Below are 17,100 nucleotides of genomic sequence, written 5' to 3'. Positions count from 1 at the left end.
CTGTTATTTTTTATTAGAGATGTTAAGAGCACAGTATTTACCACAATTACAATAAATATTTTGCTGCAAATATTTTAAAAGGCTGCAACTGAAAGAATCCATTGGAAACATACTCTCTACTTAATCATCATGCCTGCTTTGTGTGTTTAAACACAGATAATTCACTACCTCTAATATGGCTTTTACACTGTAACTTTCACAAGCAAACTTGTTATTATAGTGTTAGACCTTAATGCTATAGTAATACTGTATATCAACTCCTTAGGAAATTGTTTTTTGTGAAGTGAAATGGAAAAATGGAAAAAGGAAAATTTTGCTGTTCTTGTTGTCAAGTTTTCAGTAATTTTCCAATTAACATCAAAATTTGGACCAAAAAAAGCTGGTAAACTGGAGATAATCAGTACCATGAAGTATTACCTCTTATGTATGTAAAACTTCATTTTCAAGGACCCTCCTACACTTCAGCAAAAAAGATATCACTGAGGACAAGGTGTATTCAGTACATGAGTATTTAGTAAACATTTCATAAGGAATACAATTAGTAAGCATTTTTGATAGATGAAAATTTTGCATTAAGGCTGAATGCTAGGAAGGGCTTACTTGTGTTTTCTTCTGGGAAAACAAAGGACAACGCAGTTTTAATCTTTTCTTTTCCTGCATCCTTATTAAAAGAGAAAAAAAGAAATACAATCTTGGGTGACTATGTGAAGCAATAGGACAAACTGTAATTGTTTCTAATAAAGCATACACGGGGAGGTCTGTGTATAAGAAGAGGTGTTCTCATACATTTAAGTCTGCTTATTGTGTATTATATGGACAATTTTCTCTATCTTTAATTAGAATTTCATCTTAAAATAAATTCTCAGGAACCTGCAAATACATTGTGTGTAATGTTGTTACATAAATCACTGTACTTCAAGGTGAGACAGTTTTGACAATGTACAAAATATACTGTGCTATAGTCATACATAGGAATGATGGGAAAGGAAAAAGAAGTGGGGAGCATTTTAAGGTGACAAGAATTTACCGTATGCTTAAAACACTTCTGTGAAGTCAGTGGATGGCCAAAGCAGAATGAGGCAAATCAGAATGTTTACAAATACAAATTTAACTTTTAATAATGTTGGTTTGGTTTGGTTTATTTAGGTTTTTGTTTGTTTGTTGGGTTGGGTTTTTTGTTTGTTGGTTTGCTTTTTTTAAATCTGATTAGTGTTCAGAGCAATCCAGAATTCCTGTGGTGCATTGGACTATGTAATTCCCTAACCTTGCTTCCTGTGGTAGTCATAAAATTGAATTAAATGGTAGTAATGTTCAAAATAGGATTTCAAAATAGTGTGTGAATTTGTAAATCTGCAGAAATCTATCAAACATGCCTGTTTGATGGTTGTGGTGTAAATAGATAAACAGATAGATAGATAGGGGTATATTTGCTATGATACCCCTAACATTTAAAGTCAACTTCAAAATACTGCTTAACGAGGAATGGCCACCTGAAGAGCTGAAGCTCAATGGCACAGATTTCAATGGGGCACTTCAGGAAATCTGTATTTGAGCTTGTCACCTCTGTCTGTGAGGCGCAGTGTTCTCCCGCTGCCTCCTCCCCTGTTCTGCCCGTTGCTGCAGTACCCATGGCCCCAGCAGTGAGGCAGCCTTGGGTAACTGTACTGGCTGTGTGAGAGGTTTATTGGGCTCGTTATGAATGGCTCTGCTCTAAGCAGGTCCTGTTTTAAGTTCAAGAAAATAACTTTTGTAAATTAATCAGTGTTGGAGATAGGATCTGGCCCTGACCAGAGAAGGTTTTACCTTCACAACCCAGGTCCTGGGCTCCTGCAGCAGTGGCAGTGCAGCAATGCTTTTGAGTAAAACACTCTTTATATTAGGGTGGATAGGTGGAGAGAGAAGTTTATTTGGAGGTATGGAAGGAAAATGAATATGCATGCAACTCCTGGAATGCTTGGATGAGAAGGTGCTGTGTGGGTTTAGGTGTCAGAAATATGAACCATCATTTCCAAGTATTTGGCTGTTTATCTGTGTAGGATTAGTGCAGAGTGGCAGAGAGAAGGTGATGTTGGCCCTCTCCTCTTAACTGACTTCATTTAGTTTTCCCTGTCTAAAGAGTACAGGATTTGAGCTTAGTGTTTTGTGGAACAAGGACAAACATGCTCCAAGCATCTTGCAGTATAATTTCTGTGTGTTTAGGGTGTAAGAAAAAAATAGTAGGAGGGGAAATTTAGTGACTCATTTTTAATTACTGGGAAATCCAGAGTCCTTACCCAAACAGTCATTTCTAAGAAAGTGTGCTGGAGGTGCTCTGGACTTGCAGGTTGCAGGCTGCGTCTCACCTGGTAAACTAAACCAGTAAATTGTTTGAATGGCCCTGGCATCATTTCAGGCCAACTTTCTCCTGAACAGTTGCTCAGCACAGTTAACGCAGGCCAAGAAAAAGACATATATTCATTAGCTGGTCAGTGTGCTTAATAATTTGGCTGTGGCCACCCAGTTTTAGAGGGTGAGGATTACTGTTGCTTTATCTGCCCTTACTCCCCACCTTGGACCTTTGAGGTGGGGGCTCCCGCTCCCAAGCATTCCGCTCCTGAACATCCCGCTTCTGCTTCAGAGCCCCTTCCACCCATCTCTACTGTATCATAGGCTGTTTGCCAGCTGAATGTGGGCTGGTTCTCAATAAGTACAATGGATTGTCTCCCTCTGGTAAATTGATTATATCCCAGTGCCTGTATGTTATAAAGAAGCCAAAGATAACTGCAGCCTTGCCTAATGGGCTGGAGAGTATTTGATTTGCAGTCCCAGGCTGTACATCATCTCAAGTGTCCCGATTTCTTTCTGGAATAACTGTACTGTCTTCAGTGGCATTTTTTTTTCTTATGTAATATAGAGAATAATCAGGCCTGTCTTTCCTACACACTTCTGCCCTTTATTGCATTTTAGGATTTTCCTTTTCCTTTTAGAGCAGCTCTGTTACCATGTTTCAGATTCTTCTATTGTATATTCTCTGAACACTTAGCAGCTAGCACTGTGGTCTGGCTTGCTGAGTCCTTCATATTCCTTCAGAGTGCTGTAGTAGAAGAGCAAACTACATTTTTTAAAGTTTTTAACTGGGAAGTCTTTTTTTTATTTGCAGAACAAATCTTGTACCAGGGTCATGTTCCCTGGAAGAAAGTAGGAGTTAATTTTGTGTGCATAAAGAGCTGTTGTAGGTGATGTTTGTCAGTTCTTGTGGGACCATGTTGCCTGCGAGCAGAAACAGGTTGCAGTTTATTCTCTGAAGTCTGTAAGGTACATAAAAAGCATTCTTCCTACTGCTTTCTACTGGGTACATCTGCTCATCCTGCACACCGGTCTCACAGCAGGCAGTGAAAGGGAAGAGGAATGTGGATGCAGTGTCACTTCCTTTCCCTTTCTCCTCACAGGCTGGAAGACATGCTGTGCTTGGCAGCACGCTGGCAGAGCAGGTCCACATCCAGCCCAAAGCCTGTGAGATCTCAGCTTCAGGGATCTTTGCCCTTCCTGCACTTTGTGTTTGTATTCAGCCTTAGGGAAAGAGTTGAGGCTTACTGCAGCCACCTAAGGTTTTACCCTGGTAAATCTGTATAGACTTGTCTGTTTTGTGGGACAGATGAAAAAAAGTTGGTTCCAAACCTGCCTGTAGCCCAGTTGTGCAGCTCTTACAAGGATGTCACGAAGTGGAATATTCTAAATGGACTGTGATATTTTTGTGCATTTTATTGTGGTATGAACTATAAGAGAAGTTTAGGCAGAGCATAGTGGAGCTCTCCTGGGGTCAGGCTGCTCAACTGCTCCAATATTCCCAAAGGCACAGGAGAGACGTGCATTTCAAGCATCCTTGTGTGCGTAACATGTGAGGGCAGGGGGACCCATGGATGGTCTGTGTGCAGAGTACAGAATTGTATGTTGAGGATGTGATTTGTGTTGACTGGATGAGAGCCCTCATTTCATTCCTTTCAAGAGGGACAAGGCTACAGTTCCAGGGATGAGGACTGCCTATCCCAAATTTTTTTCTTTTCATATGTTCACATGCACAACAGGGATCTAAATGCCTTCTAACAGTTTAAAGACCTGTAAAAGAAAATTTGAGTGATTAAATGCACACCAGCAAAGTATGGTGAAGGACTGAGACAATGCATGTGACTTCTTTGTACTGTGATTTTCGCTAATACGGGTTCTAAGCTCTTATAACACCAATGTATGTCACTGCAGTGTAAGTCAGCTGGGGCATTCCTGCAGCTCTCTGTATTCTAGTTCAAGTTCCCAGCTTTCAGTGTGCAGATCCAGTTTTTGTCACTTGTATTCTTACCAAACAATCAAGCCATGACTGTAAAAGGGGCTCCTAGAAGTTAAATCCTTTGAAGAACCAAAATTAATTTGGAGGGGGTGGGAGAGAATAGGTTTTGGATTGGAGAAAATAAAGTTTAGTGTAGGTGGCTTATCCAAAGGAGAAAGTGCATGAGGCTTTCTCTAAGCTTTGCTGACCAGTTTTCTAGACTTTTTGCCAAAGACAAATGATAGTTTATTGACGTTTTCTTGGGATGACTGCATTCTGAACAGGCACAGATTTTGATCAGGGAAATAGTTTGTTGAACTTTTAGTATTTCAGACTGCTACAATTCTATATATTTTTTTTGGTCAGTTTTTATTTTTCAGTTTTCCTAGCATAGGTGCAAGCTTCTTGATGATTCCTTCTTTTTCCTTCTGCATAGGACTGCTGCTGCTTTGCAGAACCATGTTCCATGTTCATTTCCTTTCCCTTCATCAAATGTTACCTAACTTGGAGATGTATGCATTTTGTTCAGGTGGGAAGGCTTTTTCCTTGGTTGTGCTGTCTCACAACAGCAGGGATACATGGTTTGCAGAGGTCTGCAGTAGAACCAGCCCTACCCATTTACTTGTGCTGCTGGTCTGAACATCTCCCTAATCTTCAAAAATGTATCAGGAAGAGTATTCATATGTCAGAGAAATACCGATCTTTCCCACTATTAATAGAAGAACGAGTGAAAGATGACAGGGAAAGATTCAGTATACGGCGACTTTTCTGACAGGCAGGGAAAAGAAACTTGGATTTTACCTTTTTCCAGCTTCTCTCCTGGAGTTCATTCTGGCTTCCTGGAAAAGAAAAATGCCTCCTGTGGAGTGAAATGGTGTGATTTGCTGGAAGAGGTTTTGTTGCAGCAAAGGATACCAGTGGCTGGCTATCCATGTAATATAAGAGGAGAAATGTGGTGGAGCTGAGTGTAGTTTTGAGAGCAAGAATAATCTACAAATGTAAATTCATGTTATATAGTGAAATCATGTCATACACCATCCCCTTCTATACTATGGGGAAATAATAGTACAGTAAACTGGGGACATGAGCATGTAAATTCCGTATGCTGTCACCCACAAGAGTGAAATAAAGAGCTGCAATTCCTAATTAACCTCACTGGAAACCTCTTGGGTGTGAAGTTAAAAAATACAGAAGGCTTGCCTAGCAAGCTGTTCCAAATTTCAGCTCCTTTTTGAAGGTGTTGGTCAACCCAATGGCTCTCCAGGCATTGTTGACTAATAATTGTGTTTGCTTGTTTGAGGGCTTTAGAAGTTAATTAAGTATAAATCAATGTTTGAGGCTTCTGTGAGTGCTGGTCACTCCATTGCTGAAGGAGCACTGCAGAAATGAAGAGACTGAGGAAAAGGTGACAAGAATGATTAAGGGCATGGAGAGCTCATATGAAGAGAGACTGAAAAGGCAAATTATTTCTTCTAAAACAGTAACAAGTGGCAGTGTAGAAAATAAATATCTATAAAATAAGGAACTGGAGGAAGAATGAAACTCTTGTTTTGTCTTCTGCCTAGCACAAAGGCAAAGATGTTCAGTTATATTAAATACATTAAAGACTAACAAAGGACAAGCTATCTGCATAATAAAACTGCAACGTGGAACACTATTTCTGAAGAATGTTGTTGATGCACAAGTTGTTAGCAGGCACATGAGGAAAAAATATTCTAGGTAATAAAATAGCTGATAATATTTTAGAAGATGTCTATAATTTCATGCCCCAGGTCTTAAAATAATCCAGAACTAGGACGTGAGAGTTTTAGGAATGTACCTACCTTGTGTGTGTTCTCCTGTGCTGTTCCCATAGTGCTTCTTCCAGGCAACCTGGTGCTTGGTGGAGAGGTCCAAGGTTGAGTAACAACTCCTGTGCTTGCATTAGTTGGCAAAGGGAGACCCAGGAGCTTCAGTAATGGCCAAGGAAGTTGTTTTCTTTATAAACAAACACACATTAACTCCTTGCTGCAGGGTACTTGTGGGGAGCAGTGCCATGGGGCAGTCAGGAGTGGTGGGGAGGTCTGCAGCTCTCCTCGGGGTGGGCAGTGCCAGCGTACGACTGCGATCGACTTTAGAGCATGGTTGTACGCAGGGGCAGTGCATTTTTGTAATGTGCATTTTTTTGCTGTCACTGTTTTCTTCAAAATACGAATTCTCTGACCATCAGTACTGATTGAGTATAAAAGGCCTCTTAGTTTTTTCCCATATCTCTTGTAACATTAATAAAGTGAATGTGTAGAAATATTCACCAACATTTTTAAACTTTGAAAGTTTTTGTGCTGTATGATAGAAACGATGTCTGTTCTCAGAGTCAGGATGGAACTCATACATGCTATTTTTTCCTGTAGCTCAGCAGAGTTTTTCTCTCTTAGTAGAGGTTTGGCTCATAATAAAGTGCTCTGACCTATAAAGCAACTTTGTGCTTTATAACATCCTTTTTTTTTTAATGTTGTTTCCTTGTTCACAAAATTTGCATTTGCTCTTCCTAGCAGAGTTAAAGGGTGATCTCATTTTTATTTTCTGTGGGGAATGGGTGGGAAGCGATGACTTTAGTTTTCAAATCAGGAGAGGGTAATGACTGGCAATTTCAACAGTCATGATAGATGATGTTACAAAGACAGACTTGTCACTAACGGCCATCCTTGATAAATATTTCCCTACCCCAGCATCACCTTCTGTGTGGATAACTACCTGTTATGAAAGAAAAAAAAACAAAGTATTTGAGGTTTTTAGGAGGTTTTAGGATTACTTTTTGTATTTCTCTGACTGGTTTTGGTATGTCTGTTGCCATGAATGTAGTTACACAGGCTTAAGGAGAAGCAATAATAGTCTTTGAAATGGAGTAAAACATTTTTAGACATAAACTAGTGGCTATATGTTTGTTTCTTTCCAGGCTGGAAGTGCATGCTAAGACCTACTGGCAGCTGGGAATTCTTATTTCTAGCAGAAACGATCTCCCATTTTTAGTCTTTCACAGCAATAAAAGAGTGGACTACACAGCCTTAATGTATCATAATGTATAATGTAATGTAGCTGAGAAACTACAGCTGGCTTGGGACTGTGTTTTTTGCCTGCTCTGGGCCCCAGGCAACTATAAACGCTGGGAATGAAAAAGGAAACATTTGTGGCAGTTATCTTTTAGAGCTCTGGCATCTGCTGGAAGCTGGTTGGGCTTTGGGTGGGTTAGACAAAGTCAAAATACATGATGAATTTACGCATGGTTCTGTGTGGCCTTTCAGGTCAATTCGATCGTTACTATGGTTTATTTGTTACCCATACTGTGCTGTATGGCTCTCGCTGTGCTAGAAGTGAATTTACTGTGCAAATTCATATTAAGAAGCAGCTGTGCCCTCATGAGCATGTATTTGAGTTAGTTAAGATAAAGAAAATACAGAAAAGATCATTTGTTTTACACATTATTTTTCTTTGTCTAGTTTCTCCTTAAGAAATCTTTCCTTTCCCAGCTTTATACTTAGTAGGTACTTGTAAAGCACTACATGCAACCACAGCTGAAATGTGGGAAATGCAATTTAGAGGCCAGCATTGGTTGAAACCACACAAAAAAATATTCCTTTTTTATTGGGGGGGGGGGGGGGGGGGGAGGGATAGAGGTCAGTGTCATATCCTGCTGCTTCCAGAATTACAGTTGCCTGAACTGCAAGACCATGAATGCTCAGACACTGCCAGGGACACCCTGAGAAAAACCTGGGTGCTTTTACACCAGCAGATTTCAGGTGACTTTAGGCCTAAGGTTTGCAGATGTTTCCTACTATAAATAGTCCTTAGTTTCCTTGGAGGCATCCAGGTAGTGTCTTTAAATTCTGAGAGAAACCACCAGGATGTCATTATGACCATGATGTCATTATGCAGGGAAAATACCAGTTCAAATCGGTTTGTAAAAAACATGAACTTCCTTCATATAACTTCTGTTGTGAAGTCCAGTGTACTGCAGTCAGGTGAAGTCAGGCATCTGTTTCATAAAACTCTTCCAGCTTCTAGAAATGAAAGATACAAACTGTTGCACTCTCACAATCCCAGTTGGAGTGGTCTACTGTATTTTTGCATAGAAAAAAAAAATTCCCGGTAGAGTAACCTAAACATGGTCTTCAGATTTCACTGACTCTTTGGAAAGGAGTATTATCCCCAAAGAGGCCTGTGCTTTCCTGGCATGGATAGCAGAGAAAACACACTACTGTCTTTTCAGGGAAGTGTCATTGGACCTATGCAGTCACATCTTTCTTGTGACTTTCATCTTATGTGGTGACAGGAGCCACATAAAAGACTCTTTCCCTCCTTCAGGAGCTTCTGGACTACTTAGATGTCTGGCTTGCTGAGGAGATGTTACTGAAAGAATTAAAATACAAATATTTCCTTAAGCTGTATTGCACAGACAGCATCTTTGGTTCTGTACAAGCCAGAAATTTCCACATCTGCTGGACTTCTGGAGACATGCACAAGACCATGATGGCTTTTTGTTTGATACGGTAGGATAAAACTGTGCAAATGTTTGAATTTAAAAAGAAGGACTAAAGCAAATAAATACAAATAAAGGAAAAGTAATTTTCCATATAAAGATAGCAATGTTTTCTGTGCCTTTCCCCTCCTTCGTGGCCTCTACTCTCTTTGTGTACATGAAGAAAGGGAAATGATAATTGCATGACTCACCACCAGGAAACACTCACAATGCTAAAATAATTGAAATTTTTATTTCACAGACCATAATTAAAATTGGGGTTTTGTTAGGAAAATGAGTCTCAAGCCTGTGTTTGACTGCAATGCTCTCAGAGAGAAGCAGCAGCCCTGCCCTTTTTGACATTTAAAACCCTAACAAAGCAAAATCCTTACACCAAGACTCAAGAGTTATATCCAGATATTCAGAGTGTGGTGCAGCACGAGAGGACAGGTAGTAAACTGAACTAGACAGACTAAGGCTGTATTAGCAACCAAATAAATAACATTTTACTTTCTTCCTTCTTTTTTTTTTCTATCAAGATCTATTACATCCAAGTCTAGATAAATAAGAACTATACAGAGTATGGTTATGTAATGATAGTTTTGATGTGTTGTCTCTCAGTATATTACTCTCAAACATTTTTCCAATATCAGCCTTTGTTCCTTTCCTGAAGACACACTGATCTCCATAGTTGCCTTTTCTGGCAAGCATAGAAAATATGTGTACAAATACTCCACATGTACAAACAGCTCTTTTACTCCTGGACAAAAAGTATGCTAAAATGAAGCTAAAGCTTGAAAGTATGTTTCAATAACTCAAAAATAAATGGGAATAAAGCTGTAATTATCCCCAAAGCTACAAACACAGTAAATAAGTTAAAGTTAAATTTATAACACCTGCAAGCATATTAAGTATGCAAAAGCAAAACAAAGGCAGCCAAATGACTTTAGCTTCACCCTGTAGTAACACTGAGTAAATTTAGTTAGAGAATAATGATGTTTGTAGTCCTAGATTCATTTGTTTAAGAAAATGACCTTACCTTATTTTTCATTTTTTGAATCTCACCGTGTTATGACTGCATCCACAGCAGAACAGTTGAATCCCTGCTGTACATGCAGACCTCAGCTCATCCTGTCAATAATGCATCCTTAATTTAAAGGCAATCGAGGCTACTATTTAATTCAGCATACAAAAGCTGAGAAGAAAAACATTTTTAAAGATCTTGTTCTTCCATACCCAGCATATAAAAGTTTACATATATTCTTAGGTTTCATTATATATTTTGTTATAAAGTATAGCATTGAGTCGTTTAGAATTAATAGCCAGCATTTTTTAATTTAAAATTTCTACAAAGCAATTTTGTTTCACGTGGAAAACAAACACATTGCTATTGCGATCATGCCTGCTTAAGCAGATTTGTTTCTGATAGAACATTAGGCAGGTCAGGTTGAAAGGGGTTGATGTACACTCAGTTATCACTTTAATAAACAGTAATTTCTTTGTCTAATGTCTCTGCATTTTATTTATAATTGTACCATGGGAGGGCTTATTCTCTCTTATATTTTGTTAATTCTGAAAATAATGGTGTCACACTTGTTTCTGGCCTAGCTCAGGATATTTCCATTTGAATTTGTTAAGCAAAAGATTTTTAAAACATGGAAATGTTAGGCCTATTTCCTGAACTGTGTTTTTGGAATTATGTAAATTTGGTGATCGGTTACCAAAAAAAGAGATTATTTTCATTAATGTATACAAATTAAATTATATATATTTCTCTAAATAATCTAGAAAGTTGTAATTCCACTCAGATCCTGAGGCTTCTATTAAGCAGGTCTGAGGTCAGCGTGGCTGGGGAAGAAGAGCAGTATTTTAGATTAAAGCTATTTTGGATTGAACAACTTCATTTACAGTGCACCTTGTACCAGCTAGATGAGAACAATTCATGCGCTGTGATCAGTGGCTGGACTTGGACTACCTGAAGATGTTGCATAGTATATTTGTATTCAGTAGGTATATTTTAATAAACAGCAACGTCCTCATTGGAAGCAGCTTGTGGTGGAGTGGCTCATCTTTAAGAGTAGTGAGTGGAAATCCAAGGTGCAAGTTGGCCATCTCTTAAACAGGATCCTCAGGTCAGGTCTCCTGCCTGTAACATGCTACCCTGAGGTTTTTGTGTACAAGTTTTGCAAATACCGGAAAAGATTTATTATTGGCCATTCAGACCTAGTTCCATCTGATTTTAGTTATATGTTTGCCTATGCTTCTAGTCCTTACCAGGGTGTATACATAGATTTCTCTCAAAACCCAAATATTTTAGTAAACTATGTGATTTTAAGAGATTTTTCCAGATACCTACTATATTAGTTGACCTTGGTGGAAGAGTAAAGATTCTGCAAATTATCATTTGCTGTCTTGCCCTTCTGTGATGCAGATCACAGAATGACAGCAGTAAATGCTGCTGCTGTCAGTGGCTGGGGACATCCCTAAGAGGTGGTGTAACAGTTTTGTGGTGGCAGGCACGTTGCATCTCTAGACCAGACCTGGACAGGTTATCTGTGGGCCTCATTTCTGAACAGACTTGATGCTTCCTTGGTTTTCTTACTCATCTCTTCAAACTGAGAGACCCACCTAACAAAACACAGTGGCAAGACTGGCTCTCCATCCATATTGCTTGTTGTCCATGTCTCTTAATGCCCTTCTTTAAATGTGGATAAATTACATTTATACCACAGTGTGGTTCATTCAGAAGTGGACTGGATGGATTTGAAAATCCATTTGTTGTACCTGAGGAAATAATTGTTGCCCTATGCTTCTACCTGTCTCTGTGAGGACAACCAAGTATTAGGAATGCTTTAAAACCTCATTGGAACACGTCCCGAGATTTTCTGAGAACACTGTTTATGGTTTGTTTAAGGTTATCAGTTATGTTTCAAATAAAAAGCTGTCTACAGATGATCATTGCTCTGTACTTTGAACTCATTTAACTGGACATTATTTACAGAATATTTATCTTGGTTATGGCAGTTTTTTGTCACACAGCGATATTACTTTTCCATTATATACTGCATGTGACCACCACACAAGTTTGATAATAAATGCTGGGAAATAAAAAACAGAGTAAGTGCCTCAGTGTGATAGCAATTCCCATGTGATGGGAAATAATGTCATAAACTTCAAATTACCTTTTAAATAAACGTTTACGTCCAACCCATCCATTAGATCATAGCCTGAAGGGTCAGGAGGATCATTTCTTCATATTTCACTATATGCATTATGATTGCTTTTTTAGGTGTAAATGATGTCTTTAAATGAAGAATGGCACTCAAACTATACACAAACAACGGCTAGACATTACTGAGTCGCAGTACGGCAGAAATAGCCTCAGCCACTCAGCTAAATATAGAAGTGCAGCAGTAAATTGAACTCATTCTTAGAAAATACTTTTAATGGTGTGCATGCTGAGACGATACAGAAATACAGCTCGTGTCATTCTCACAGTCTATAGCTTTGACATTTTAGTCAAGTTTAAATTCTACTTGTGGTTTGGTAGATGGCTGATTTGCTAAACGCTGATGAGGGTAAACATTTTGGAGAGTGGGGAAGAACATCCCTATTTTTCTGAGTGTGCAGAGAAGTGTACAGGTAGCAGATACCACATTAGTGAGGGTTTTAATCATCTAGGGCTTTGTGTGCTTGTGGAGTGATGACACCTCTTTAGGTGCCCAGGCATGATGTTTCCCTGAGAGCACCTGGTGTGGAACACCCTACACACTGAGGTGCTGCTATTCCCCATACCTTCCATGGGAAGGGGGTATTGCTGACTATTTAAAGAATGAAGCAAACCCAAATCCCATCTTTAGACATTTCCTAGCTCTGAGCTGGACCTCTTCAGTCCATATGTCCTGGAGTAGCCTTTTTGGCTCCCTGAAACACCCCACACATGAAAGCTTTTATACATGGTGGTGTTAACTGTGTTATCCCTGCACTGCTAGGCTAAAAAACCAACCAGGAGTTGAAATGGTGGAGCTAACAAGGAGGTAGCTTCGAAAAAGGAGAAGCTGTAGGTGTCCTGAGATCGCTGATGTGCACACGGAGATGGGGCAGGTTCCTCATCCCGTGCTGGGCTGGCTGGCGGTGGGGGAAGGAAGAGCTGTCAAGGGCTGTTAGACCAGTCTGGAAATAAATTCAAACAAATACCCTCTGTTTACAGGCAGGGGAAACCCCATTGTCTTGGAGATTTAAAACACCGATCAAGAAATTCAGTGGTGGTTTTGCTACAACTATGATTTGACCTTCCTGTTTACACTAAACATTTTTTATGGCTGTGTGCAGTGACGTTGTTGCTTTGTTTAAGGTATTTGACAGTTAAAGCAGTTCTGGGAATAATTGTTTTGGTTCTATATATGTCAGGAAAGAAATATGTTAATATTTGAGATCAGGTTACTTTTTTTAAAAACTTCTCTTTGTTGTGTTTCTTCTTTCATATGGACCATTAACAATGTTAAATTTAGTTTTAAAACAATGTTTCTTAGTAACATATTAAATACTTTGTCCAAAACATTCTTTTTAATTGGAGGCTAATCTACTCTAGAACCAGTTGGCTATAATTTTGCTTCTTTTGTAACTATCATTTATGTAAAAATGGTATATTAATTTCTTAGAGTTCTTTTGATCCCAATATCTTTTTTTGTTAGCTGAGGTCTATAATCCTTTCCACAGCAACCACCTGTAAAAGCAGAGGATTATGACTTGAGGCAGGATATGAGCAGCAGGAGCAGATCAACTTAAAAACAAAGATCCTGCTGAATACAAATGCTATTGTTAGCATGGAGTTGGGGTGAGTCAAGTAGCAGGATGTCTATTAGAATATAATAAATTAGTATCTGAGCCACATGGCATGCTAGCCAGAAGATAAATCCTTTCAGCAGTTATGTGGTATATCTTTATACCTTTCCTTATTATACTTTTGCCTAGTCAAATAAACGGTTTCCTCTGAGAATGGCTGATATCTAAGTATCTGAACAGCTTTTTGGTTTTCTGTAGATTTATTTTTCTGTCTAAAAAGTTTCTGCACTGTTACACTTTCTCCCAAAAAGCAAGGATTTGAAATTACACTACCGCAAGCTTGTTCCAAGGTTAGTAATTGACATTTGGGGCTATTGTTATCTTTTCTTGGGATGTGTGTAATCACTCAGAGGAAAGGAGAAGGTGAGTTTTTTTTCTTTGTCCCTATATTTTAAAATAAAAGAAATACAATGACATTTTTCCTTTATTAAAAGGTCTTGGTTTTAATACTGATAGTTTAACTGACCTAGCTAGCACTAATTATGTGTCTGAATTTCAAAGTATTTTTGAAGGGTTGGAGGTTTTTTTCCCCTATTTTTTTTTTCCTGTTAAGGTCTGTAGGAAGTGAAGAAGTTACCAAGTGACAGAAAACATTCAAGTCAAGTGTGGAAAAAGAAAACCCTACTTTTTTTGTAAAAATATGAAAAATTCTTACATGGCATGGATGAAATTAATAAATATACTGAATACAGTGTTGGAGCCAGGTAGCAATTTCACTTGGGACAGCTTGTACAGTTATTCTGACAACTGTCAAAACACACCAGGAGAAATCTGTGCCTCCCAAACTTCTGCTGACTGTATTTTTGTAATAAGCAGCAAAATATATCCTGGTTATTATGATACAAATTTTGTCTTGGTGTATCTTAGTTTGTAGATATATATGTATATATGTATACACACGTACATACATATGTATACATATATATATATATAAAAATGTATTACACACCAAATAATAGTAAAATTCCACATGAGCATCTCTAATGGCAAGTAAAACAGAAGCTTTGGTAGATGAAAATGGTTGGAGGGGTCTTTAATCATTGACATATGATGGCAAGAAGAGACTCATAATTGTTTCAGTGGGTTTTTTGAACACTTGCTACTGCATGGATTAGGATCCCTCTTTAGTGTCCTAAAGTTTGCAAGGTTAAAAAAAACCCCACACATAGTCTTAAAGTCTAACTCCTGTCTGAAAAGATTTTATTCCACTTGATATATGGACATTTTCAGATCATCCTACTGATGGTGCTTTGGCTGCAACTATATTATCAATGAATAAGAAAACAGAAGCCATGGCATTTCGACTGTATGAATTCTTCAGACTGTATTATTTTGTTAGCCTGAGGCAAGAAATGGTGCTCTTAGTACTCATCTGTGCAGACTGAGTAATCTGAGACAAATGTGTAACCACACCGTGTGTGCAATATGTCCACATACTATGGACTAGCCGGTCATGCTGTGCACCACAGGCGGCCAAGTATCTCTCATGGACAATAGACATATGTTTAAAAAATGATAATTTTATTATGCTGTCTGGGATTTCACTGCATATAACTGATTCTAAAGCATTATAACAATGATGGTGTGGATCTGTTTATCCCATGAGAGTCAGAATTTTATACTGTAAGGAGCTGGTTTTGCCAGCAGGATTTTCTGTTACCTAACCAGAACTCTGAATTTTTACTTAAATTCTATGCATGGGAGCAACAGAAAATACGTATTCCCAGTCCGATCGATTTCGGTGTTTTAACATGGCTTGCATTAGTGTGTGTGATAGCTTGAATTTTCTTTCTTCACCAAAGCTGCTGAAACAATACAATGACAGATTTCTGCTTTTATTCTTCATTAATGTCATTCTTCATCCTCTCTGCCCCACATCAGGGAGGAAGTGTTGCGAGTTTGCTATTTTAATGAAGAGAAATGAGGTATCTATCAACTAGGATTTATACTGGGGGGCACATCAATTCAGTTGCCTTGAGCTTGCTGAGTTTGCATATCCAGAGCCAAGCAGCGCTCTCAATTACTCCCGTGCAACCCTATTAACTTCAGGAGGTTGAGCAGTTCAAAAGTGGCTTTGCAGAATGCGGGGTGATATTAGGGGGGAAAAAAGGCTGTCTGTTAGAGAAGTCAAGCTCCAAAGTATTATTTTCGGTTATCTAGAAGGAGATGTGCGTGCAGTCATAATTACACTTTTGAAAGGTTAGGGTAGTTACCATATAGTAGTTTCATTGAGTATTTCTTTGTAGATGTGCCTAACAGAACAGACAACCTCCCAAAAATCACTGCAGTGAGGGGGAAAACACTTCCAGCCCTGGAAACATATTGTAAGTCATATGTCTTTAGTAGGCTGCATCCTGTAATTACTCTTAACCGTAGGTTGTTTCTTCCTCTTTCTCTCTCTAGGAGCTATGTCGTCAGCGCATGGCAGTGAAAGCATCTGATCGCCCGGAGCCCCTGCATTCTTCTCGAATAAACAGCGTTTCTTCACAGTTTAGTGATGGCCCCATTCCCAGCCCCTCAGCCCGGAGCAGCACGTCATCCTGGTGCGAGGAGCCGGTCCAGTCCAACATGGACATTTCCACGGGTCACATGATCTTGGTAAGGCTTTTTTTGTCTTCACGGCTATGAGAAATTTCATTAGAATTTGAAGCACCTGCTGAGCCTTTGGAAAGAGAGAACTTTTAAAGAGAGGGAAGCTGTCTTTTCACAGGTAAAAAGTATTCCTGCACTTTGTCAGTAATCTTCGCTTTTTATAATTAAAATTAAAGGGCTTTTTATTTCCATTTCTTTTTCATTATATCTGTTTTTTTTTTTTCCTCTCTGGGGAACATTCTTTTATCTTGCACACGCGAATTGTTTGTGTGCTTGCCTTAAAAAAAGATAAGCTCTCTGTTGTCTGTCCTATTAATTTATGTTTACCTCAGCTTGGAAAATTAAAGAAAAACTGCTAGCTTTCTGATCAGCTTGCTGCTTTTTCTCATGTATCTTCAGTGTGCAGTTATCTGAGCTGAGAAAGCAACAGAATATCAGTGGTATGGAGCAATTTGTTTTCCATTACCCTTAGAAAAGGCTTCTGGATTTTGAGCCTTGTCTGAATTTTGTTGTCCTTGGCAGAATTTCTTCCAAGCTAGATCTATTCTATGTTTGAAATGATCCAAATATATTCTACTGATGAAGTCTGCATTGGAAAATTTGTGTTACTTCCAAACACAACTCGCAACCAGTATTAGTGTAGAAGATGGACATGTAAAAATCTGTGTGTATGTAGGAGTCAGAGTCCAGTGGTTGGGACTGGCTGCTGCTTGTTTCTGTCTCTGTTAGCATCCTGCTGGAAGAGCCATAGAGTAATCTCCCGTTTTCACGCCTTATTTTTCTCCTCCTTTAAATATTTGCTGAGAAGTTAGGTGATGGTGAAGATGATGAGTCAGGTGTTACTTTGCTTTCTATATTTGATTTCTGG

The 17,100-nt window shown here is 38.8% G+C and overlaps 1 protein-coding gene across 5 annotated transcripts in view; it reads left to right on the top strand.

Moving 5' to 3' along the window:
• The window catches only part of PTPRN2 (protein tyrosine phosphatase receptor type N2), a 657,474-nt gene that overhangs the window by 553,271 nt on the left and 87,103 nt on the right, over positions 1–17,100 (top strand). For all 5 annotated transcript variants that reach the window (XM_062621502.1, XM_062621503.1, XM_062621499.1 and 2 more), the window contains one exon: positions 16,044–16,238. In XM_062621502.1, the coding sequence (XP_062477486.1) occupies positions 16,044–16,238 (195 nt within the window). The remainder of the gene's footprint in view (positions 1–16,043; positions 16,239–17,100) is intronic.

The sequence above is a fragment of the Pezoporus occidentalis genome, unplaced genomic scaffold (genome assembly GCF_034315485.1).
Source record: "Pezoporus occidentalis ecotype Australia unplaced genomic scaffold, CSIRO_AGI_Poc_V1 ctg23, whole genome shotgun sequence".
NCBI classification, from domain to species: Eukaryota; Metazoa; Chordata; class Aves; order Psittaciformes; family Psittacidae; genus Pezoporus; species Pezoporus occidentalis.
The sequence above is the reverse complement of the archived record's forward strand: the minus strand, read 5'-3'. Positions and strand labels throughout refer to the sequence as shown.